This window comes from Arachis ipaensis, chromosome B03, assembly GCF_000816755.2.
Source record: "Arachis ipaensis cultivar K30076 chromosome B03, Araip1.1, whole genome shotgun sequence".
NCBI lineage: Eukaryota > Viridiplantae > Streptophyta > Magnoliopsida > Fabales > Fabaceae > Arachis > Arachis ipaensis.
This window is the reverse complement of record NC_029787.2, coordinates 124,783,655-124,808,979: the sequence shown is the minus strand read 5'-3', so window position 1 is coordinate 124,808,979 and position 25,325 is coordinate 124,783,655. Positions and strand designations below refer to the sequence as shown.

Below are 25,325 nucleotides of genomic sequence, written 5' to 3'. Positions count from 1 at the left end.
TAGCTTAAAATTGTTATTTTAACATATCTATTAACAATGTTAATTCTTAACAATATTATTAAAATATATTTAAAATATTAGAAATTAAATAAAAAACAAATTAAAATAGCATCGATTAAAATTTTCAAAAACTTTAGTCAATGCTATCTCTTTTCAATACTATAGCTCTGTCGAATATATAATGTTTTCTACTAAATAAGTCATAAAAGGTAATATCGTTGTGAAGTCGTTGTTGTCGTCATGGCTTTCCCCCTATTTACAGTAGAAAATATTTTAATGATTAATCTTTTATAATATTGCTACTTTTTAATACAAAGATTAGTTGAGAACCGATTACCACTTCTTTAATTTGTTCATTATTTTTATCAAATTCTAAACTGTTAAATTATAAAAATAGATTTAATTTTGATTTACTTATAACATAAAATATTTTACAAAATCACCAAATTATATTCGATCTTTTACGCGATCAATTTATGTACAAACTAAATTTATTGTAGAACACATAATAATTTGTTCATTCACGTGATCAATATAAAAAATAATTATTTTTACTGACGTGTCATTATGTAATTTGTTGTACACTTATATGTGTAAAACTGTTTTATATTGACAGTATATTAATATTAAATTCTATAAAAATTTAATTAAAATTTTGATAAAATAATAAAGATCTATTAAATAATAAATTTTATCACAAATGATATTTTTCTTTTTGTTCATTATTTTAGAAAGATTATGGAATATAAAAAATAATATCGATCTCAAATATTTTTCATTAAATACTATATCTCTTTTTGTGTGACCAGATTTTAACAAGGAATTACTAAACCATTATTCTATTGATGTCAAGTTAATAAATATTTTCAAACAACCAAATAAATTGTGAAAAATATCATTCTTGGCATTGAAATTAAAACCTTTAGCCAAAAAAAGAATAGATAATGTATCTAATAATTTGGGCTCCACTCAATTAACCGTAGGTCTTGTACGGAAAAAGCTGCGCGAAAAAATTCCAAAAAGGTTATGTATTTTTTTTTTCTTACATGAGATTTATAATTATATATGTGAACAGAACAAGAATTATGCGAGCCATCAACATAAATAAATAAAAGAGGTTATTATTATATGCGAGCAAAGCAAAGGTGCCTTCAATTCTTTCCTTCACTTTTTTTTTTAACCTTTAATTTATTGGACCCTAATTTGTTTATTTAACAGTGAAAGAAGCGATCCATATTGTTCAAGTGAGGATTCCCTTTCATCTTTTATCAGTTTATGTACAAACTAAAAGAACAAAAGGAACCATAGTCCGTAGATTCCACTGATCAGAGATGCAATGATTGGAGCTTGAGTTGAGGAGGTAGGGTAAGGTTGATATAAATAGGGTACAAGATAGCTATTATTATGTGTTCCGCAATTTCAATTACACTAATATGCATGTAAGTATATATATATAACAACTAAACATAATGAGATCAATTACTAATTAATCATCATAAATTATCTCTCCTAAAAATTTAAATCTTTAAATAATACATAAATAATTGTATAGTTGTATACATAACAGTTCAATATATTCAAGTTTGCTATTAAAAAAATAAACATTTAAATTAATTTCCAAAAAATTTCAAATTAAGTACTTTAGTCCTAAAAGTTACTGTTATAAAACATATTAGTCTTTTTGTCCTTTTTAATTAAAATTTTAATTAAAAAAATACACTCTAACACAAATTAATCATCTTCAAGAGGTAGTGAAGTAAATATCGAGTTTTGAGATGGTTTTTGTACCATATTTTAGAAACGAATTCATCTCGTTACCGTTTTAACAGAGTTCTAGTTAGTTAAATTTTATCTTAATGATTGCTTCAAGGAGGTTAACAGTCGCAACAAATATGGACCAATTTTTAAGATGGTTAGGTATGTATAAATGATATATTTTGCAGGTAATTTTATTTTTTGTTTTTATTTATCTTATTTTTTCAATAAGTTGTCTTTACTTAACAATTTTTTTTTATGATTATTGTTTTAACATAAATAATTATTTATCTTACATGACTCTTTCGTAAGAATATATTTTTTAATTTGTCTTTTAGTGATTAAATTCTAATTTTTTAAGTTATTAAAATTCTAATATCATGTTGTAAAAGTATTTATTTAAAAAATTAAATAAATGAATAAATCTACATAAATAATTATATATCTTACCATAATAATTTCTCGTGACATGTGTTCTAATATGTTAAAGAAAATTTTGTTATATTTTTTCGCTGTATTACAATTTTAAAAGCTTATTTTTCTTACAATTTAAGGCAGTTCTCCATATGGAATTACATATTCAAGATTTGGGAAGACACCTAATGTATTATGTGTCCGATATCTGGATATATTTGGTTCAATGGCTAACATGCTTAAAAATGCTCAATAACCAGGCTAAATAAAACCATATTACGTTGGTCATTTAGTTAGGTAATATGTAGAATTAAGGTTCTAACCAGCCCCCTACCTTTATTATTGTTCGGTAATGCTGAGAATTTTGTATTATGTTTGCTATGTATGAGTTATCCGGATTTGAATCCTCTAAAGTTTGAATTTCACTTTAGAAAATAAAGTGTGATCTTTTACCCTTAAATAATTTCTCTTTCATATTTATTATTGGTCCCACCTATGAAATTAATGGTGAAAAATCACACTTTATTCTCTAAAATGAAATTCAAATTTTAAAGAATTCAAATTCGAGTTATCTATACTAGCTAGTACAATTTTATTAATTTTGTACGAGTATATGATTAGTTCATATAAAAGTATAAAACTGCGCTTGTAAATAACTAATTTTGACACTCAAACTTAAAATTACATAAAAGTAAAAAAAAAAAAATTGTATTATAGACACTTCACATCAATTTATATTTTAATAAATATAGTTAGTTATCTTCTATAATGGTCCATGTCAATTGTTTATAGTAATAAATTAGAGTCCATTTAAAATTTGTTCATGCATCTGTTGGGAATTATTAAATAACCTGACAGGCATATTAGTCTTTGGTGTTGCTGGTACAGGCTCAAAACTACTTGTATGTCGAATTAATTTGGGAAAGAAATTGAATTTTTATGAGCACTCTTTCTGGCTGAAAATTAACAGGAGGGGGGGCATGTTTACACTACAACCTGGCCCCCCGGGAGGTCTAGACAACCTAAATGATGTTTTATTTATCCTTTAGTTTAATTCAGGAAACCTACTGTACTCATTTTTGTCTTTCTAATTCGAATATCATCAACACCACTTGTCAACATTATATTATTTCTTGCATTTCATTCAACTTAAAAAGTTGAAATATTATTCTTTTTTACATATATTTTTATTAGTCTCAAAACTCATTTTTAAAAATTAAAATCACAGGTAAAATTTTTTTGTCTACCAATCAAGTAAATTAATGTTAGTGGACTGTGTAGACATGAACATTGATCTGAGCTGAGCTGATCCACATACTGTGTCTGTGATTCTGTTCTCTCTCTAATGTAAGCTCTCATCTTTTTTTATTTTTTATTTTTTTATTTATTGTTCTGGTCTTTGATTTACATATTTCAGCAACTTTGTTTTCCCAAGGAAAAAAATATATCAAACTCCCCAGCAAACATTTTATTCTATTTTCTATTTTTTAAAAATTTTAAAAATAAAAATCGGCATCACCATTTTATTTTTTTACGAAATTTAAAAAGTAAAATTGCGGCGTCTTCCAATTTAATACAATATACATAATGAATATTTTGGAGGATGAACCCAATATTAAAAAAAGTTTTTCTCTAATTTATGATTCATTGTGATTATTAAAAAAAATATATATTAATTAGGCATCTTTGCGTCCCTACTCTCTACTACTTGTATCATAAAAAATTTGATTATAAAAAAAAAATCTTTGAAATTGTTCTCCTTTTTAGTTGCCTTAATAACCATAAAAGCCACTTACTCACACTCCTCACTTACTACTCGCTTATCAATTATCATATTGCTACAACTCAAGGAGCAAACAAGCTTAAACGCTAAACACCGGAACAATCAGAGACGTAAGGCCGCGGCTGCTTCCGTCCATGGAGGACGAAATGTACGGAGTCCCGCCATCGTCGACGACGGTGTACTCAGACAGGGCGCCGTTGACACCGGACAACCTAATATTCCCTGTTGAGTACCACAGCTTCCTGATGTCCACCGGCGCTCGGATTCCTATGTTCGGATCCGACGAGCTTCTCTCGGCTGCAGCCTCCGGCGTAACGGCCATCACAGAAGCGGAACCCTCTTCCAACATCGTCGTCCCCGAAATCCTTCAGCGTCACCACTCCCACGACGCCGCTTCTTCCTCTCACATGAAGGCCAAAATCGCTTCTCACCCTTACTACCCTCGCCTCCTCCAAGCCTACATCGATTGCCAGAAGGTAACTGATTGTAACCGTTTCTATTTGGTAACTAACTCGAAATACTTGAGTTTCAGTTTTCTGTTTCTATTTTTATTTTTGAATTAGTTAATATGGTTGACGGTTATGAAAGGAAGTCCGTTGGGGTTTCAGGTGGGAGCGCCTCCAGAGATAGCAAGTTTGTTAGAGGAGATACAGCGAGAAAACGACCTTTGCAAGGGGGACGTGAATTCCACGTGCATAGGAGCCGATCCCGAGCTCGACGAGTTCATGGTCCCCCCACACTCCCTCCCTCTTCCATATTATTTTCCCTATTTCTTCAAATTCACATGCTTGTTTATTTGTTTTTTAATTGAGGATTTTATTTTTTCCCCCCTCGGGGTGGTTGTAGGAAACATACTGTGACATGCTGGTGAAGTATAAGTGCGATCTGACTCGGCCTTTCGAGGAAGCGAGCAGCTTCCTCAACAAGATCGAAACGCAGCTCAGCAATCTCTGCTGCACAGGTGCTTCCGCTCCAGCATCACTTTCCGGTCAGTCTTTATCACCCTACCTACTATTAGCTCTTCTATTTCACTCCCACTCCCACTCCCACTCCCAGTACTCCCCCCCTCTCCTCTTTTCTCTTTCAGCCTTCTCGCTGCACCATCGTTGATATCTGTGCACCAATTACTCTCTCTCTCTCTCTCTCTCTCATTTTATGTGGAAAATTAATTAATTAAAATGGTGTTTATAATATACATTCGCAGGGTTTAATTAAGCCTAATCCATGGTTTTCTTCCTTAGATTGACCAAGTGATCTAGTATCACTAGACACGCAGGCCGCAGCTTTTTTAGACTTTAATAAGGGAAAAACCCTAATCAACCTTGTTAACCAGCAATCATCTCTCTCCTTCTCTCTCTCTCTCACACACACACACACACGCAGAGGAGATATTTCCTTGTGCAGTTAATGCGTTGTAACTTTAAAATCCCCTTGTGTGTATGTGATTAATTTCACTGCGAGACAGTAACTACCTTGGTTCCTTCCGAGTTTTAAAAGAAAAGTTTTAACTTTTTGGTCATTCATGGCAGGTCAACAATGTTTAGATCTTTATTAGCTTTATTTATTTTTTTATTTCTATATTTATACAAGTCCTTTCATTGTTACATGGGCCCTTGATGTAGTCTTGAATTAATAGGTAGGCTCGTTGGACTTATATTGAATTCTCAGTCTTTATGATCAGATCACATTTTCTTTTTTGCTTCCTGCTAGTGGTGAAATGAATTTCTGGAACAACGGACTTTGCAAATGACTTTTCAGTTTCGTTATTGATGTAGTTCAGATATACACCTCTCACTAACCAATGAATACACCTATGTTTTCAAAACTCCCAATCGTCATAAATGGCTTTCATCTTCACATATGTTTGGCACTGTATGTCCTTCAAAATATTTACTTATTAGCTTGTTTAATTATCTGGCCATGATTTATGCTGAGGATAATATAACTTATTAGGTGTCAATTAAGTATGATTTATATATGATCCATTGTAATGCATGGATACATTTTTAATTTCTTTCACTTGTGATTATGTTGTTTTCTTTATTTTCACTTCCTTTGTTTTTGCCGTGGCTACTTTGTTATGGAATTTTTTTACTATTTCAAAAACTAGTGCAATTTATAAAAAAAAAAAGGTGTCTTTGTTGTTATTTGGCACTTGACATTGTTTTACAAATTAAAGTAGATTATATTACTGCTTAAGACAGGACTAAGTAGATTAGAGTTTATTATTTATTAGCTTAGGGCAGTTAATACACATGACCTATTTATTATGATATTGCTACAAGCTTCCAATGTGCTGCTTTTGGATTTAAATTTGATGGACATAAATTATCTGACTGTATTATGGTGTTTGTTCTCATCATTCTTTTATTATAGTGCGAGTTACAATAGAGCTCAAATTGTGGGACAATATAAAAACGTTTCTTGGGATTTTCTCTGTAAAGGGGCTGATGTTGTCATTCTGCAAAACAGTGTCAAATTTTGCATTTTACAGCATGTTTGGCGTTCTTACACTCAAAACAACCAAATTTAAGAATTTCTTATTTGTTATGCTCTCATCTGTACATTCTTGCTACTGAATGTTGATTAGGTTTGTATTATTTTTAACCTATAATAAATCGCTTATTTTTATTCAAACAGAAGTAGATTTGATATACTTTGTAGTCACCAAAAAAAAAGATTTGATATACTTTGTGTTTTGTTGAATTAATGATTGGTTTATGCACTTTGAGTATCATATATTTTTGACCGAAAATTCATTCCAGTTTACTCACTTATAGCTGACATACTATAGATTGTACTAATTAATATGTAATAGTTTAATTATATTCAGTTTATGTTAATGATGGTGAGGTTGGGTTATAGTTGGCAACTAGACAACTATATCCCATTGTGTTTATGTTTGAAAGTCTTGGTTGCCTTTCAAGTTTCTTTGTACTATATATTCTACACAATAATGCTATGTTGAGTTTTGTGTTTCTAAAAAAAACTCAAGAGGTATTTAGTATTAGTGAGGCATTTGCTATGTGTGGATTGATAAACACTAACGGTTATGTACCTTGAAATGTTGGCTTAGTTTGTTGGTATGTTTTTGTTCTGTGGATAAGTATCCTTTCTTAATCTTTACCAGTTCTTATTCAAGCGAAGGATACATTTATTGTGACAGAGAAACAAAGATAATATAAATAGTTCTGTGCTGTACTCCTTTGTACTCGATGTCTGTCTCCATCTCCACTAGAGAAGTATAAAGTGATTAAAGTTATCTGTTTCAGTCATGCGTACTTTGTGATTTTGAACCTTCAAAACTTATCTGGTCATGCATGTTCTGTGAATTTGAACATTCTTTATTCTAGTTCTAGATGTTCTCATTTAGCTACTACCAAATAAGCTAACTTTCATGGAACGTCGATTGCATGTTACTTCAAACTATTTTTGTGCTGTGCAATATATTTTCTGTATTACAGTAAGGTAGGTTATAACATTTTTTTGCGTTAAAAAAAGAAAGATTTGATTATTGTGCACAAATAAAGTAGTTTATATAAATATGATAGGAAAAAGTGACATGCAGATGCAGCAGTATCTATCTAAAATTGGGATATCTAACGATGAAATAAAAAGGACGACCTGACAAATGTTGGGCAGTTTTAGGAAGAAATAAAAAAAGGTTAATTAATTCAAATTGTGTATAAAAATACAGAAATGAGAGAGAAACGTAAAATTGGAGGCTGGCAGCGGGTGATTTTGGAATTACAGCTTTCGCATTTCACGTGCACACCCGCTGTTTTTCTGTAATGGTAGAAACGTTATTAGCCATTATACAATCAGGTATACCCCCATTTTAGACCTTCCCCACAGGCACTCTGTAATTGTAGAAACGTTTTTGCATTATTTTACTTTTCATTATCTCTTTTAATACAAAAAGTTAAAAATGGTATACAAAAGTCAGTACATAGAAGCTTTTTCATTTATTTTTTGGGTTAAAGACTCTGGAAGTTATTTGTCAGAGGATACATGGGGTTTGGTCAAATTCGCAGTCAGTTATTGTTGGACAGTTATTTGTATTTGGGATGAAGTTTGTAAATGAGAGTTTGTTTAAAATTAATTTTGATTAAAAATGAGTTGGTGTTAACGTGGTTTTTGTTTGTCAATTTTTACATGAAATCAGGGTGAAAACTCAGGTCAACTTCACGTGAAGTTGACTGCACCTAAATTTTCATCCAAAGTGAATTATAGTAAACTAACTGTTTGGATTATATTACTCAAAGCTAATGGGCTAGTAAGTTTTGTGATTTGTAACCATCAATTATCTATCATTATTGTTTTTAATGGTACGAGATTACATTTAATGGTGTGAGATTATTTACTTTTTTTTTTTGTTTTTTTACTGGTTAAGTATTGGTCATATTTTAATAAAAATATTAGCCCCTAAACTTTTTTATAATAATTTTATTTCTTGATTCAAAAAGAGAAAAATAAAATTCCACACTACATGTTATATATATATTGGAACACAAGAGAGAGAATTATAAACTAAAAAAAATAACAAGAACGTCAAAAAAATAAAATTTATATAAACAATAAATAATAAGAACTCTATAAAAAATAGGTGAATGTTATTCTATCCTCTTTAAAGTAACATGTAAGTTACCTTTTCCACTATTTTATTGCGCTTCCCAAGTATCACTGTCTCATTGGTGTTTCGTTTTCTCATTCCAAATCATTCTTCTAGAAAAGGTACGCCAACTCTCTCTAATTGCGTTTACTCTTCCCCACTCTTTCGTCGTGGTCATTACGCCTCCCAAGCATCATCGTCTCATTGGGTGTTTTATTTTCTCTTCCCAAATCATTCTTCCAGAAAAGGGTCTCCCAAACATCACCATTTCATTGGGTGTTTTGTTTTCTCTTCCCAAATCATATTTTTAGAAAAGGTACTCTAACTCTCTCTAATTACGTTTACTCCTCTTCATTGTACTCCTTTGTCGTCGTTGTTACGCCTCTCAAGTATCACCGTCTTATTGGATGTCTTGTTTTCTCTTCCCAAATCATTCTTCTAGAAAAGGTACTCCAACTCTCTCTAATTGCGTTTACTCCTTTCCACTCCTTTGTCATCGTTGTTGTGCCTCCTAAGTATCACCATCTTATCGGGTGTTTCATGTTCTTCTTCTGTCAGGCGTCACCATCTTCTAAAGATATTATTAACTCTCATGAGATTAAAGTAACTTAGTTTAAAATAAATATCCAATTAGAATATGACACATCTTACATGTTACTTTAGAGAGGGTAGGATAGCATTCACCTAAAAAATAATATGTATGAGAGTATTAATGAAAATTATAAAAAGAAAAAATAATAAAATTCACTGTATCAACAATAAACAATGAAGGACAAAATTAATAAATAAAAAGTAAACATGAATTTCTATCTTTAGGTGAAACATAGGTTAGACTAGAAGAAAAAAAAAACAGCCAATCAAAAGTGAAGTTTTCAAAAAAACTAAACATGAGTTTGAAGCTCCAAATGCCAAGTCAAATACACTCGAATTTGGATCTTCTAAATTTTAAATTTTTACCTGAGAAGGTAAAGTATGATTTCTCACTCTTAAACGGCTTTTTTTGTGTTCCACCTATAAAATAAATGGTAAAAGATTATACTTTACCCTCTCAAGTAAAATTCAAAATTTAGAGAATTCAAATCCTTTAACGATTGATTAAGAGTCAAGACTAGAAATGAAGGGTATCATCTTTTGATACAGGATTAATGTATAAATTAGTCCTGAAAAATGAGTTGTTTTTAAATTTAAAGGTTTTATAAAATCAAGTTAGTCTTTTAAATATTACAAATTAATTCCTTTCGTTATTTCATTAGCATTTTAAATCAATAATTGATGACATGACAACATATATAATACAAGGACAAAAATAATTAATTTGTAATCTTTGAATGATCAATTTAATTGATAAAATATTTAAAGGATGAATTTAAAGAACATGTTATCTTTTAGGGTTAATTTGACAGTTAATTCTTTGATATATGAATATGATCACCAATTAACCTGTCTTTCCTCTTCTCCTAGTAGTATATCGGAGTAGTTCCTGTTGAACATTCATTTAGAACCATGAGATTAGAGTGACGATGAATTCTTATTTCCAATTGTACTGTACTATAACCAAGAATGATACTTGATAGATACATGTGAAATTCTAAATGAGTAATACTTAATCAGAAGACTTCTTTCTACACTTAGTAGTAAATTCTAAAGGGAACACTTCAAAGTTATGGATACCTTAGCTTTTACATTGATTCTTGTTGGATGCAATGAAAAAGGACACCTGTAAAATTTGCTGTTGTTGACTGAAGCACGAAAATGGAAAAGGTTTATGCGTGGAGGGTCCTGGTGAATGGATTGGTGGATGCGAGGACCCGTGTTATTTTTGTTCATAGTTTATCCGTACTGTTTGATTTACGTCACTGTCAAAATTAGATCGAGTGGGTGTGGTTGGGGGGTGAACAGCTTCAGAATCTGACAATGGATGGAACCTGGCACTGAGGAGGACTGAGACTGAGGGTGGTGCCTTTACTTTCCCAACCTAGGTGTGCTTTGCTCTCTCCAAACCCTTGTCTCTTCCCCTCGCTACACAAGACTAGAGAAAATAATACTAATCTACTCTATCTACTATTATTAACTCGACTGGATTTAAGTGAGGTTCACGTTTTAATAAAAATTAATGTATGGTTCCTTTTTCATGTTCTTCTGTTAGCAAGAGCAATAATTGAAATTGCATTCTCATATAACACTGTAGATGATGATGGGGGTGCATCATCGGAGGAATATTTAAGTGGTGGTGGTGGTGGAGATGCTGATACTCAAGATGGGCAATCACAATCACAGTCACGGGTTGAAGATCGCGATCTTAAGGATAAGCTCTTACGCAAGTTTGGTAGTCACATTAGTTCTTTGAAATTTGAGTTCTCAAAGAAGAAAAAAAGGGGCAAGCTACCCAAAGACGCTAGGCAAACTCTCCTTCAGTGGTGGAACATACACTACAAATGGCCCTATCCAACGGTAAATATATAATTAATTAAACATATGCAACCTTGAATTTTGCATGTTAATGTGTGGTGGTGTTGTATATGACTTAGGAAGCTGATAAGGTTGCACTGGCGAAGTCGACAGGACTAGATCAGAAGCAAATTAACAATTGGTTTATTAATCAAAGAAAGCGTCATTGGAAACCCTCGGAGAACATGCAGTTTAATTTCTACGAAGGATGATCGATCTCAGTGAATTATCAACTGTATATTCCTAATTAATTAATAATTATTGCTTGTGTAAATTTATGTCGAAAGCGCCGATCTAAGGATTTATGACTCTGACATGCTTACTTATTCCCCACAAAAAGAATGGGGAATGATAGTATAAATTGTTTGCGTGACATGTATTCTTGATAAATGGCTACTCAGTACTACTCACATTGTGAAATGTAATTTGGAATTTCTGTTTCGTATAACGTGGTTCATGATTATTATAAAGATTTGGGATTTACACATTCAAATTACTAGTTTGGTCAGTAGATGACAAGGAACAGTGACGAAAGGTTGGATCTGCTTGGATTACTCCTTACCTGACGTATTTACCGTACATAATAACATTGTTCCCTTTTTGAGTATTGAGAATGATTTGAGACTTCAGAATCGTTTCTTTTTTCCTTTTCCTTTTATTTTTTATCTTCCCCTTCTCCTGTCAACTTCAGAATCTTTATGCCGGTTGCTTGTTTTAAAACCTAGAAGAGTAAAGAGATTAATTAGACCATTCAAGTAGTCCAGCATATCTTTTTAAGTCTATTTGGAATGGGCCAATACATCTAAAAACATTTGAGATATTTTATTCTTATTCTTTACAATTTATTTTTAAGAATCTCTTAATTATATCCATTTTAAACACTTTTTTTTTTCTACTAAAAAACTTATACATCATATGATTGCAAAAAATATATACTCCGTTTTCTTTCTCTCAATTTTTTTGTAACTTAATTTAGCATAAACAAACATTTTTTCTAATCAACGTAAACCGCTAGAGGAACACAGAAACCGCTAAAGTAAGTTACAAAAAATTGAGAGAAAGAAAATGGAGTATATATTTTTTGCAATCATATGATTTATATGGATAAAAAATGAAGTAATTTTTTAAAAAAAAGTGTATGCTTTAGTGAATTTTTTACTAAAAATAAATTATTTTATCATTCATGAGTTTTAGAAGGGATGAAGATAAAAAAAAATTTAGTCTTAGTTTATATATTTTAGTACTCTGTGAGTACTCACTCTTTGATTTGTTATTTAATCTCATTTTAATAATAAATACAAATAAAAAATTTATTACATGCATATTTATATTTTTTAAATTATATTGTGAAATGATAAATTAAATTTTTTATTTATAATATTATTTAAATAGTATACACATACACGTAAACCGCTACTGGCAGTAGCGGTTTACACTCACACACACATGCACGTAAACCGCTACTGCCAGTAGCGGTTTACATAAAATAGTGAAACAATGCATTTGCGTATTAAATTTGGAAACAATGTATTTGCGTAATATTGAGGGTCAAACAATTTAGATGCGTAAATTGCCCTTTATATTATGGTTAATTTTGTGCTTTGCAATATATATATAGTTATATACAGGACTTATCAGACTCCAAGACTGCTTTTAGAAGTGAAATTAAGAGATACATATTAGGATTTAAGAGAGTGAGACTAAAGTCTTTACATTATGTTTGATGATTACATAAGTGAATTATGTCTTAATTACTAATTAGTATCTTGTTTGATTTAAAATAAATATGGAAATGAAATAAGAATATTTATTAAAATACCTTAGTTAACTAAACGGAAATGTTAAAAATAGGTAGCATTTGGTAGAGAGACTGAGACGGAAAGACTGAGACTGAGAAACAGAGACTAAGAGACAGATTGAAATAAATCTTAGTATGTTTGGTGCAAAGTGGGAGACAGAAATTGAAACAAGAATGAAATTCTAATTTAATTTGTACAAAAGGTAAAATTGAAATTAATTAATTGAAATGAAAGTATTTTAAGTATAAAATGTTATTAAAGTTTCAGTCTTCATTTCTAAAAATTTTAGTCCTCTGTCTCCTCACTTTTTAGAGGTACTGAAATATTGAAATTTTGGGGACAGAGACATAAATTTTAGTAGCGAAACCAACAAACATGATATTGAGTCTCAGTCTCCCAATCTCTGTCTCAGTACCTCAAAACAAATGCTACTTTAGGGACAGGGACGGATCCAGAAATTTCAATATGGAGGGGTCGAATTTTAGATAATTTTTTTCATTCCATAAAAATAATTAACATATAGTTATTAGAGCTAGTTTTTTAATATTATTTTTAGTCATATTTTTAACCATTAATCCAATTCTTTTGATCTAGTAATCTAATAACATACTTTAACCCATATTTTTAAATATTGTTAGTTAATTAATAACAAAAATAATAAATTTTGATATCCCATATGATTCCTCTAAAAGTTTTATGACAAAAAACTAATGTGGAATTATTCTTTATGTGAATTGATCAATTGAACCAAAAATTGGAGACTTGAGAAATTTCAAATAGGAGATGCTCTGGATGAAGTGTGAGAAAGAAACTCATCGCTTGTTGTTCCTGAGTGAGTAGTTGTAAATTAAAGGTGTACAGTGTACATTTAATATTCTTGTGGGCTTGTGGCTTACAAGCATCTAATTTTCCTATCGATCAACGCTTCTTTTTGTGTGATAGCAACATTTTTTTCATCATGTCACCAATAGAATCCAAGCTTTGGACTAAAGTAACTGCTGTTCTGTGCTTTAATTCTCTTCGGTGATCACCTTGCATAGAAAGAACTATGGGACATAGTAGCCTCTGATGAATATGTTGCATTATTTAGAGGGCGAAATGGGTTATCAACAGTGTCATTGAGTTCCATTGTGTTCTCATCTGTGAAGGGTGGATTAGAGGGACGTGCAAGATTCTCTTCCTTCTTTGTTAGCATCTGTAGTGCCCTTGACATGGTTGGCCTCAAGGAAGGGTTCTCTTGTGTGCATAGAAGTCCTATGTGCACCACTCTTAAAATCTCATCCTTCTTATTAACATTGTTGTTGTCATCTGAAACTAGATTTGGATCAAATAGCTCTTCTGCTGTCCCTGATTGGAAATGCCTCCATGTCTGATTTTATTACAAGATATTAAATTGGATCAATGGAAGAAACAAAAGTTAGTTCATTATGCACATGCAGTCTTGGCTCATTAGATATTCTAGAAAATAGTTACCAGTATAACTATGCTGTCTGAGTATTCTGTTGATTTGCTTCTGTTATTCTGTCTCCCAGTAACTATTTCTAAGACTAACACTCCAAAACTATATACATCTGCCTTTTCTGTTAACTGACCATGAGCTAGGTACTCTGGAGCCATGTAACCCCTGCAACACCACTTAAGAAAATGAGTATTCCACAATGTTCTCAATAGGTTAAATTACACTTAACATTCACTGAAACCAAACTATAGCATTTACTGCAGTTTACCCTTTCAGATATGATCCACACATATTAATAGGTCTTGGATTTTGTTCAAACTTTTCAATGCTATATATATTGTTAAGGGTTGTGAATCAATGGATGCATTGATTGGTAAGAGATGCTTACAGAGTTCCGGCTATAGCCGTGCTAATGTGACTCTTATCTTCTTGAAAGGACCTGGCCAGTCCGAAATCAGCAATTTTGGCGCGAAGTTTAGCATCCAGTAAGATGTTGCTGGCTTTTATATCTCTATGAATTATCCTAGTTTTTGAATTCTCATGCAGGTAAACCAATCCTTCAGCTGTCCCAATGATAATATCATATCTCTTCTCCCAGTTTAGTTCTCTTCCCTTGACTCTATCTAAAACAAGAGATTGGGATAATATTTTATGACACTTGTTATAAATGGAGGCATTTTTAAAACCATAGTTTAGTAGTTACCAAAAATAAATTGATCAAGACTTTTGTTCGGTAGAAATTCATATACGAGCAAGCTTTCGGGTCCAGAACAGCTGCATCCTAACAACCTCACTAGATTCTTGTGCTCCACGCTACTAATTATGTTGACTTCATTGTAGAAATCTGCTGCTCTATGCCTGTTGTTGAAGTACAACCTCTTGATGGCAATTTCTCTTCCATCAGGCAGAACACCCTGCAACATGGATTTGTAAGAGTGGTTTTGATATGCAAAATGGTGGGGGAGGGGAAGTAGGTGTTATGTGGAAGAGAATTTACTCTATAAACCGATCCAAATCCTCCCTGTCCAAGCTTGTTCGCTTCGTTGAAGGAGTTGGAAGCCTTCTCCAGTGTAGAGTACTTGAAATTCAAGCTGTTGCGGTGAAGTGTCTTAGCCAACTTCTCTGCATCATTTGAACCTAGAAAAGGAGAAGAGCAGTTTAGATACTAAACAAAATTTGTGAATCCTCAATAACTTATGAATACATGGTAAGAGCAAATTCAGCTTTGTATCCCTTGGAGGATTTGGAACGTTGTTGTTTTCTGTTTTTTGAACATTCTTTAAAGAAAATGAATAAGTCAGTTACCTCTTCTTTTTCTTTGAATGTATCTATCTTTCCTTATATAGACCCCAATAGCTATTCCAACTACCAAAACAATCACTGCACTAACTACTGCAACCACTATCACTATAAGAGTACCTGCATAAACCAGCAAAATGAACTACTCAGGAATATAAATATTTATCTTTATCAGGTACAAAATAAGTTTCTCACAACATTAGAAGAGTAACACCAATTCATCATGATATGCAATAATTGAGACAAGATAATTTTAGCCTTTAGCATGTTGGTCCATTAGGGACAATTGAAATTAGGTAGCACAATAGGATTAGATAACATTAGATAGAATTAGTTAACTGTTTATTACTTATGAATATAGACAACGGCTAAACCTCGATCGAAAATCAATTCTAGTCATTCTAATTAATTGTAAAAGAATAGTCTTATTATGAATTCCTTGAGAAAGTGGAGTTTTTTTGTGTATTTTGCTCGAAATAAATGTATCAATTATGCTGTTCCATAGCAGAAAAAAGAATTCATTACCTCTTGATCTTCCATTATTCTGCTCCTTGTTAAGAAAATCTGTGTTAGAATACCTCATGAAGCAGCCAGTGTTCAGTGCTCTACCTTCTGAAGAAGGCAAGCATTTCAACACAGATTTAGAAGCATTCTCAAGACATGCTTTGCAAGAACTACTGTTCAAACTCTTCCAACAATTAGCCAAAACATAAGCAGATTCATTTACCCTTCCAGAAACATCGACCTTCCCTCTTGCATAGTATCCTTTGCTGTTTGGTGCAGCTTGAACTACTTCCAAAACCGCCTGCTTCGCGGCCGCTTGAAAACTCGAGTTCTTCCTAGTTTTGTTGCCACAAACAGCCTTGTCCCCTGGCCCTGCATACTCATCAAAGAAGCTATAATTTTCAGACCTCATGAAGCATCCATCAAGAAATATGCGGCCACCATTGTATGGGAAGCATTTAGGAAGAACCGTGCGTGCCTCAGCATAACATAACACACAATCAAGAAGTGAAAGATCTCCATAGCACTGTGCCAGGCCATAGTTTATGTCTGGTCCTGTCCCTGTAACTGCTGTGCCGTAGCCGGTACTGCGCATTTGTTGGCTTATCTTCTCCATGGTTGCAATGAAATTTGGAACAAAGATGGTAGTGTTGTGCTCTAGTTGATGGCCACATGTTACTTCAACTGTTTTGGCCCTTGGTTCTGCTACCACTGAATCCAACAGTAACAGAGATTTGATGAGGAGGAAAACAAGGATCTGGGGATAGACAAGAGAGACTAGTTTCTTTTCCATTGCTGGGACTTTCATCAAGCAGCTGCAAGGCAAGAAGACTATTGAATTAGAATATGTTACAGCTATATTGCTTATGACTGAATTCGTTATAATTTTTACTATGGAAAATTATTAATTAATCAAATAAAAGCAAGTTTGAATCAATTAACAGTGCATTGAACATACTAAAGTGATCATACACTAAAATGGTAAGGGATGGGTCCCAACCTAATTAATGTGTGTGAGATAGATTCCAAAAATTTTAATCTTTTTAGTTGAAAATGAAGATCTTGAGTATTTTTCTGGCTTGCTTTTTGCAGCAAACTATAAGCTAGTTTCACACTTGAACTACTGCTATGATTGACAATAATGAGATAACAATAATGAAATAGAATCAAATGGAACATTTGGGACCACAATTTGGGATAAATAGTCAGCATCACAATAAGGTTGTGGAAACCATATCTCTTAGATAGATCTTATTACACTTGATGGTCAAATGAGCTTTCAAAACTAAACAAGTTGGAGCTTCAAAAATTATACTGACTTTGACTTTACTAAGTTGTTATCTATTTCAATCTATAAAATACTACTTTTTCTTAGAGGCTATCTAGGTAATATTGAAAACGACAAAAAGAGTAATGAATGAATATTGTTATTCACAACTTCATTCATTAATCACTAATACTATTATATGCTAACAACATTTATCACATATTATAATGGTGAACGAAACAACAGATGGTAAGTTTCCTATTAGAATAAATGAAATCCTCAATTACCTATGAATTATTATAGGAACAAAAGGAACTAAACTAAATCAAGTTGTCCCATGATACCTCACTTTCCATGATGCAACATGCAACCTGAAATTATGTAGAGTAATAGTGAACTCAATTAATCAATGTTTTGGACTAAGTCAAGAAGAAAGGCTTAGAATAAAAAAAGGGTACAAATACCAATAACAACGAGTCAAGCAATTGCTAATGAGTGGGAGTTGGTGATTGAGACTTGATAATCAAGAGTTGCTCGTTGACTTTGAAATCAAGAGCATCACATGATGACAATATGCTTACACCCAAAAAGTCTTCATTATCCACGCGGTTTCGTGTCTGAACCAAAGCCGAAATAAACTGAAATGAAATTTTCATCTGTGTTTACCATATTGTATTGCAACTTCCTTTCATATCCGTTAACAGTTTCATATAATTTTAATGGTTTTTCTGGATTTTGTTTTTGACATAATTCTAGAATGAGTACTTGGACATATTGTATTCTACACTTAAAATTTTATAAAATTCATACAACCGATCTATATGCATACTTGTGTTGTTGAATAAGAACTTTGATAAAAAGAATAAGAGTACAGCAACGACCAAGAAGTCGCAGCCTCTAGAAACTTACTACAAATCTAGAATATATTATCAAGTTACAAAGGTTATGCCTATGACTATGTATCAACCCCTAAGCAAAACAAAACAAAATTATTTTTTATTCACTTATTAATAAGTGTTCCTTAAGCAATTGGTTAGCGACGCCCTATTTTATATACAAATGTATAATGATATATATAACAATATTATAAGTTGGATTTGTTCATATTTTATGTTGAGTTTGTGGTGTGATTATGTTATTAGAAAACTGCTTAACCGGTGTGAGCTGCTTCCGCAGCAAGAGCACCATTTTACAACCCTTAATGTTTGACTTTCGTTAATTAGTTGGTAGGATCAAGCATTGTCTAAGAAAGAGTGCCGCATTTAAGGGATGGATTTTTTTTTTTAAAAAAAGACGTGATCTTTATGCTTGAATTAGAAAGAAAGAAAACAAAGTTGGATTTTGCATAATTAGCTGACTCATGGATTCTTTCATATAACATAACTACACATGATATTGTAATGTACAAAATTTTAACAAAATTTAACTATAGGTATGTCAGTGTGTATGTATGCTCAAGTAGATATTTCCTATGAAAAATGTTGTGTACATATTTAAGCGTGGAACATCGTGCTACACTCATCGCTCATCCACCATTAGATTAATGGATTATGCCATTGCTAGCTTCAAGGATGAAACCTTGCCAGCAACTCTGTCATCAGGTTCCTTAGCAAATATGTGCAGAAAAGAGAAACATTTTGTAGTACGTCTCATCTAGGCTCAATAAGACTCTCTGTCATGCTGTCCCCTGAAGACTGAGTCATGGATCCTGGCTGAAAATTATATCCAGGCAAACTTGATTTGCTGAGTTCTGAAGAACTAGAATTAAGAAACGGCGGTTGCGTTGGCTGAGGAATTTCGTGGTTATTGTTAATCATTTGAACAACTGCTGACATCGATGGTCGCAGCTCTGCAGATGCTTGCGCGCAAAGCAACCCTATCTGCAGCAGTCTGCATGCTTCCTCTGAAGGGAAGTTACCCTCGAGGGCTGGATCAACGATTTCGGCTAGCCTATTTGATCCGAAAAGGCTCCACAACTTTTATAAATGCAGAAGAAAAAAAAATGATAATCAGCCAAGGAAGGTTGTCCAAGAACTATGAAGAAAATTTGGCTTGTTAGAATCATAAAATTAAATAGTATAGAAGCATATAGAAGATAGCAGTTACCGTTTGTAGGATAGAGGATGAATTGGAGATGAAGGAGCTGTTTTTTCTGCCAGATACAATTTCAACAACTAGAACTCCAAAACTAAATACATCCGCTTTCGCAGTCAACTTCCCACAAACTATATATTCTGGAGCCATATAACCGCTAATACGAACAGAAAAGAAATTGTAAGATTAAATTGAATTGTTTATCAATCATTAACATTTAGTCAGTTATAAATGGTTGCTTGCTTAGGCACACTGTAATGCATAGCAGTGATGCAAAGAATATGAACCTAAAGTCCTAAAGCCTATGATCATAGTTTAAACATTGATAATGGCGTAGCATAGTTCTTTGGTTGTGTACTTACAGTGTGCCAGCAATGGCTGTGCTAAGGTGAGACTTATCTTCCGGAAACAATCTAGCAAGACCAAAATCCACAATCTTCGGTGTGAAGTCATTGTCTAGCAGAATGTTGCTTAATTTTATGTCTCTATGAATGATTCTAACAGGAGACTCCTCATGAAGATAGGCCAGGCCCTCAGCAATTCCTAGTATGATCTTGTACCTCACTTCCCAAGTCAATGGCTGCGAAATCCTCCTAGCTGCAACAGATAAAAGGAGAAGTAAATAACCAGAACCAAATTAAGAAGGTTTGCATTTATCATCAGATCTCAGATATACATATATATAGTTAATAACCTGAAAAGTGATCATGGAGACTCTGGTTAGGCACATATTCATAAACCAAAAGGCTTTCGGGTCCTGTAATGCTGCATCCCAAAAGCTTTACAAGATTCTTGTGATGAACACCACTTATCAAATTGACCTCATTGAAGAAAAGATCTGCCCATTGTGTTGTGTTAAAGCTAAGCCTTTTTATGGCCACAACATTTCCATCAGGCAGAACTCCCTACATTGTTGAAGTAAACAGGAAAGTATAACATCATTAGTTGCTCAATCAATAATTTGGTTGTGTGAAAGAGGTAACAATATCAATAATTACTTTATAAACTGTGCCTGATCCACCTTGTCCTAGTTTATTTGCATCATTGAAGTAATTTGTAGCTTTTTCAAGGATTTCATATGCCATATTTAGCTTGGACCTGTTCACTCTGTCCAACAGTGCACCAAACTGTCGCCTATCTGATATAGAAATAACATTGCACTAAATGTTAGTATTAGGAGTTTGGCTAAACAACCAAAAATTAGATAGATAAACAAAATGACACCTCTTCTTCTCTTGAGTAGATTCTTCCTTGCAAAGTAAACAAATGTTGCAGCAGCCAGAACAAGAGCCAGGGCAGCACAAGATGCAGCCAGAATTATAGCTAGCTTGCGCCGTCCTATCATACAATAAGATTTTCATGCTAAGTTATCTCAGCAAACATTCATGTACGTCTATCTAACAATTTAAAGTTTGACTCACCATGATTCCCAGAAGCAGAAGCAACAGTGGTTGAATTGTAATAAAACTTGTGTGAGGAATACCTCATGTAACAACCAGTATTCATCGCCCTCCCTTCTTCTTTGGGAGGACACGAATCGATTCTAGTTACAGCATCAGCCAAACAGCTCTTACAGGAAGTTGCATTAACAAATTTCCAGCACTGAGCCAATCCATAAACACTCACATTCTTGCGGCTGAATGAGCCAACGAAGAAGCCACCGTTCTTGGGCGCCAGATGACTCAAGTTGCTCACCAACTCCAAAGCATTGCGCTTGTAAACGACGCCGTTTCTGTTACTGGTGCCGTTACATACCGAGGTGTCTCGATCGGTGACGCTCTCGTTGAAGAAGTTGTAATCATCGTACCTATTGAATTGAATTGACGAAGCCTGTAACTAACTAACTGAGCGGTTACAATAAGCAAGTAATTAAATACCTGAGGTAGCAGCCATCGAAGAAGAGAGAGCCGCCACGTGTCCCTTTCTGGAAGGGAAGGCAGGTGAGGATCTGTGTCTTGCACTGGGCGAAGCACATGTTGCAGTCTTGCTGAGACAGATCGTTCATGCACTGGCCGAAGGCGTAGACCGTCAAGTTGCGAGTCCCGTTGATAACTGCTCCGTACCTTTTAGTTGAGATGAGAGGGGTAAGTGCGTCCATGGCAGCAAGGAAGTTTGATACGAAGAGTTGACGGGAAGGAGCAGGTTCGGTCCTGTTGGTGCAGAGCAAGGCCGCCCTTGTGGCTCTGGGGTCCGAGAGCGAAGGAGTTGATAAGCAACAGAGGAACAAGAGAAGGAGGACAACCACAAAGGGTGCTGAATCCATCACAGGTAAAATCAATGGCTTGTCAGTTTGACAAAGGTGAAGGAGATATATACAATTCACAACTTGTGCTCTCCATGTGCTTTTAAAACCTTTTCTATATCAAAATATTGTGTGGATGAATGTTCTAATCATGTATTATTAATATAAAAGATTTATTACAAACAATTAATTATGTATTTTTATTACAAACAATCAATTATGTACTTTTACTATAAAGATAGCAAATAGCGTTGTTGTATCATGTATGAGCGAACAAAGGGATCATAAACGATAAGCGTGAAGGAAATTTCGTAGGAACCTGTTTGTCAATTCTAGTTTACATTATTCGTTTGGTTATTGACCAATGAGAAAGCAAGTTCTAGATTGGGCGTGTCACTCAAGTCAACTCATCTCTTGCTTTCCGTGGCTAAAATTTTGTCGACAAAGAATTGAGAGTTGCACGTCACTTGCCACTGGTGAAGTCTCTATCTCAGAACTTTTTTTTTTTTTCAGAATTTTGCTTAACTCGTGTCAACTTCAACCGTGGACCTGTCATGCTCTAAGGCCTATTTGTTTCTATTCGTACTCATTTTGGGTCAACACTCTGCAAAAAATTCCATAGGCCAACAACCAGAATTTGGTTGGGACTTGGTTCTTGTAGGTCTTGGGCTTAGCTCTTTCTACAGGCCTATTTAAATTCTGTATTGCACTGGGCTAGAATGAACCATGGCTAACTCTCTTGACTCAAAACTCCTTCTGACCATATTACCCAAAAAAAAAAATCCTTCTGAACAAAAACAAAAAAGAAACTCCTTCAATGAGAAAAAAAAAGACATTTATAACCAAGATAAAAAAACCAACTTAGATTAATTTAATGGTTAGTAGCAAAAGACTTACCACCTTATTGATAGGGGAAAAATAAATGAACTAGCATTGTATTAAATTAAGCAGTAATATTAGGAAAATAATTATTCTAGTAATAATCAATGGATATTAAATAAGATACTTTAAACTTGTTTGAACTGAAGTTTTATTGTTTCCCAAACAAGGTTGTAATTCAAGTTTCATGCACTGATTGATAATTAAAGTCTTCATGGGATGCTGGGATGTTATCATGTTAATATGAGAGTCTGAATCGGTCACAACTTACTTGTTCATTGGAAAATTATGGTATTTCACAATATCAAGGGTGTACTAGGAGAAATTCAAAATTGGATGAAGCCGAGGAAGAATGCAATCAAAGTTTCATCAAACAGTATTGTTTCAGCAAGCAAACTTATGAACAGGCATTAATATTATTACAACTTGGAAAAGGGGAAATAAATAATCAAACATATGTTGGTGTTGGTTCATCATTAGGTCTTGTTGAAGTGTTGTGTTTTCTGCCTCTCTCACTAACACTATTATCAGCAAACTTCAAGCTTGCATGGTGTGACCCTTTCTCTTGCTCCTTTGAGTTCCACTCACCAAGGTAGTAGTCTTCTTCTGTAACTTTCTTTGATGATGGACCAAAGAACATGCCACCCCACTGCGGGAAATATATTAGACATATGGGGAGGGTGCATATTATCATCATCACACCCATTAGTGTAATTCCCCTCTCTTTTGAAAATTTTGATCCTTTGAAGAATATTAGTTGGGTCACAACTGCACCCACATTCCCTCCTCCTCCTGTCATTCCTGATATCACTCCTAATGACCTGAACATCATCATTATCAAGAGTTATGGTGTTTATAGACATCAAATCTCAAAAGTTGAGTGATCAAGTGGGAATCACATTCTAATCTAATGGAAATAAAATAGGAGTTGAAACAGATATCTAAATAATACCAGAGAATCACATTCCCAGTTTCAGCCAATTACATAGGTATGCATGAATGGCTTCAATATTTCTCCAAATATAAATATGATGCATGAACCATACTATATGCCAGAGAATCATATTCAATGTCTCAATCAAGTACATAGGTAAGGATGATCAATGACTTCCAAAAAGAAAAAAGAACCTATCCTATTCCACTTTTTCTTTTACTTCTATTTTTGTCCTCTTTGTGTCAATGAGTCTGAACTTGACTAAAAGAACACTCTGGAGAAAATGGAAAGCAATTCAATGGAACTAAAGATAACTCTAAAGAGAATGAAAGAAGAAGAAGAACACAAACCTTCTTGAGACAAAAGGAACAATTCCAAAGGTCATGCCACAAGCAGCTTGAACAAACACAGAGAATATGATCATAACAACAACAGAAACACTCAAAGATCCAACAAGCCCAAGAATTATGCAGAGGACACCAGCGAATGTTTGGCAAAGCCACAAGGCCCAGAGCCTACCCCTCATTCCAAACCTCTTTGAAACTGCATCAGATATGAACCCTCCACCGGGCCTGGAGAACAGATTCGCCAATCCGAAACTGGCAGCAATGATCCCAGCAGTGTGCAGCTTGAGATTGAATCTGTCATAGAAGTACTCAGCTATGATGTTATCAATAGTCAACTCCACACCAAAGCAGTATCCATAAGTCAACGCCAGAATCCAGCCTCTATAGTTAGTTACACCATGGAAAAGAACTTTTGAGAATTCATCTTTTGGTTTCTGCCCTGACTTCTTTAGCCTCTGGAAGTTGCCGTCTGGCGTGTCCTGTCCAAATATTAATATAGAGAATGCTGTGAGCATCTGGAAGAATGCAGGGACAAAGAATGCGATTCTCCAGGCCGTGAATTGCGCCGCGCCGATGTCTCGGACGAGGGAAAAGACTAATGGCATGATGAGTTGGGTTGCCCCTCCTCCAAGGTTCCCCCATCCGCCGGAGAATCCATTTGCTCTGCCTACAACAGGGGCAGAGAACATGGAACTCATCCAGAATTGCGTGGACACGAAGGTAGCTAAGGAGAATCCGGTGAAGAAGCGGACAAGGAGGTAGGAGGTGGCTGAGTTGATGAGTGAGGTGAAGTAGACAGCCGGTGCAGTTAGGAGAATGAGGGAGGCGGAGGCCAGGCGAGGGCCCACCAAGTCACAGGCTGTCCCCATGGCTACTCTTGCGAAGACGGCGCCGGAGACTGAGGCCACTCCTGCATTGCCGATGTCTGTGGCGGTGAGGTTGAGATTGTCCCGGATGATGGGGAGGAGGGGCGGTGCTGCAAAGCTGGAGACAAAGCATGAGAAGAAGGAGATCCATGAGAGGTGGAATGCTCTCATGTGTGGTTTGGCTATGGACATCAGTCTGAATTCTGTGGCCTTGTTCTCTGAATCCACTGCCACACTCGATTTTTGAGATTCATTGCTGCCTGCTGCTACTGCTACTGCTGAGATCTCCACTTCCATGCTTGGAATTGGATTGGCCTAAACAAACAAGCTAAGCCCGAGTATTCTGCAACTTATTTGAGTTCAATATATACTATAACACTCTAATTCGACAAAATCCCCAGAGTGGTTCGAGGTTCACGCCGTACACTAAAATCGTTCTTGAAATTCTAATTGCACCAACTACGTCCCTGAGATTGGAAAAATTGCATCATAATAGTCCCTAACCCATTTTCCTTTAACGAAGCACTGACGTGAACCTTTAGTGACACGTGTCACCTCATGATTTGGCCACGTGTAACGGTATGATGACATATCGGTCAACAATACGTGGCATGCTGACATAG

The 25,325-nt window shown here is 34.2% G+C and overlaps 4 protein-coding genes across 6 annotated transcripts; 1 reads left to right on the top strand and 3 right to left on the bottom strand.

Moving 5' to 3' along the window:
- On the top strand, positions 3,408 to 11,444 carry LOC107634700 (homeobox protein knotted-1-like 2). Its single transcript, XM_016338127.2, has 6 exons — positions 3,408 to 3,516; positions 4,020 to 4,428; positions 4,561 to 4,680; positions 4,799 to 4,940; positions 10,753 to 11,015; positions 11,093 to 11,444. Exons 2-6 carry the CDS (start codon positions 4,087 to 4,089, stop codon positions 11,222 to 11,224), a joined length of 999 nt encoding a protein of 332 aa, XP_016193613.1. The 5' UTR covers positions 3,408 to 3,516; positions 4,020 to 4,086; the 3' UTR covers positions 11,225 to 11,444.
- On the bottom strand, positions 13,554 to 17,711 carry LOC107631343 (cysteine-rich receptor-like protein kinase 2). Of its 3 annotated transcripts, none has more exons than XM_021119631.1 (8): positions 17,628 to 17,711; positions 16,095 to 16,888; positions 15,576 to 15,689; positions 15,268 to 15,407; positions 14,974 to 15,184; positions 14,659 to 14,893; positions 14,285 to 14,435; positions 13,554 to 14,180 (listed from the first exon to the last, which is right to left on the bottom strand). In XM_021119631.1, exons 2-8 carry the CDS (start codon positions 16,879 to 16,881, stop codon positions 13,839 to 13,841), a joined length of 1,980 nt encoding a protein of 659 aa, XP_020975290.1. In that variant the 5' UTR covers positions 16,882 to 16,888; positions 17,628 to 17,711; the 3' UTR covers positions 13,554 to 13,838. The 3 variants fall into 3 exon arrangements, with proteins under 3 accessions (XP_020975290.1, XP_016190255.2, XP_016190256.1); XM_016334769.2 differs by lacking the exon at positions 17,628 to 17,711 and adding an exon at positions 17,074 to 17,560; XM_016334770.2 differs by lacking the exon at positions 17,628 to 17,711 and adding an exon at positions 17,046 to 17,062.
- LOC107631344 (cysteine-rich receptor-like protein kinase 3) lies at positions 18,680 to 21,880 on the bottom strand. Its single transcript, XM_016334771.2, has 8 exons — positions 21,312 to 21,880; positions 20,856 to 21,241; positions 20,659 to 20,772; positions 20,433 to 20,572; positions 20,129 to 20,339; positions 19,797 to 20,031; positions 19,447 to 19,591; positions 18,680 to 19,316 (listed from the first exon to the last, which is right to left on the bottom strand). Exons 1-8 carry the CDS (start codon positions 21,695 to 21,697, stop codon positions 18,990 to 18,992), a joined length of 1,944 nt encoding a protein of 647 aa, XP_016190257.1. The 5' UTR covers positions 21,698 to 21,880; the 3' UTR covers positions 18,680 to 18,989.
- Positions 22,881 to 25,049, bottom strand: LOC107631345 (high affinity nitrate transporter 2.5). Its single transcript, XM_016334772.2, has 2 exons — positions 23,840 to 25,049; positions 22,881 to 23,376 (listed from the first exon to the last, which is right to left on the bottom strand). The coding sequence occupies exons 1-2, from the start codon at positions 24,997 to 24,999 to the stop codon at positions 23,004 to 23,006; spliced, it is 1,533 nt and encodes a 510-aa protein (XP_016190258.1). The 5' UTR covers positions 25,000 to 25,049; the 3' UTR covers positions 22,881 to 23,003.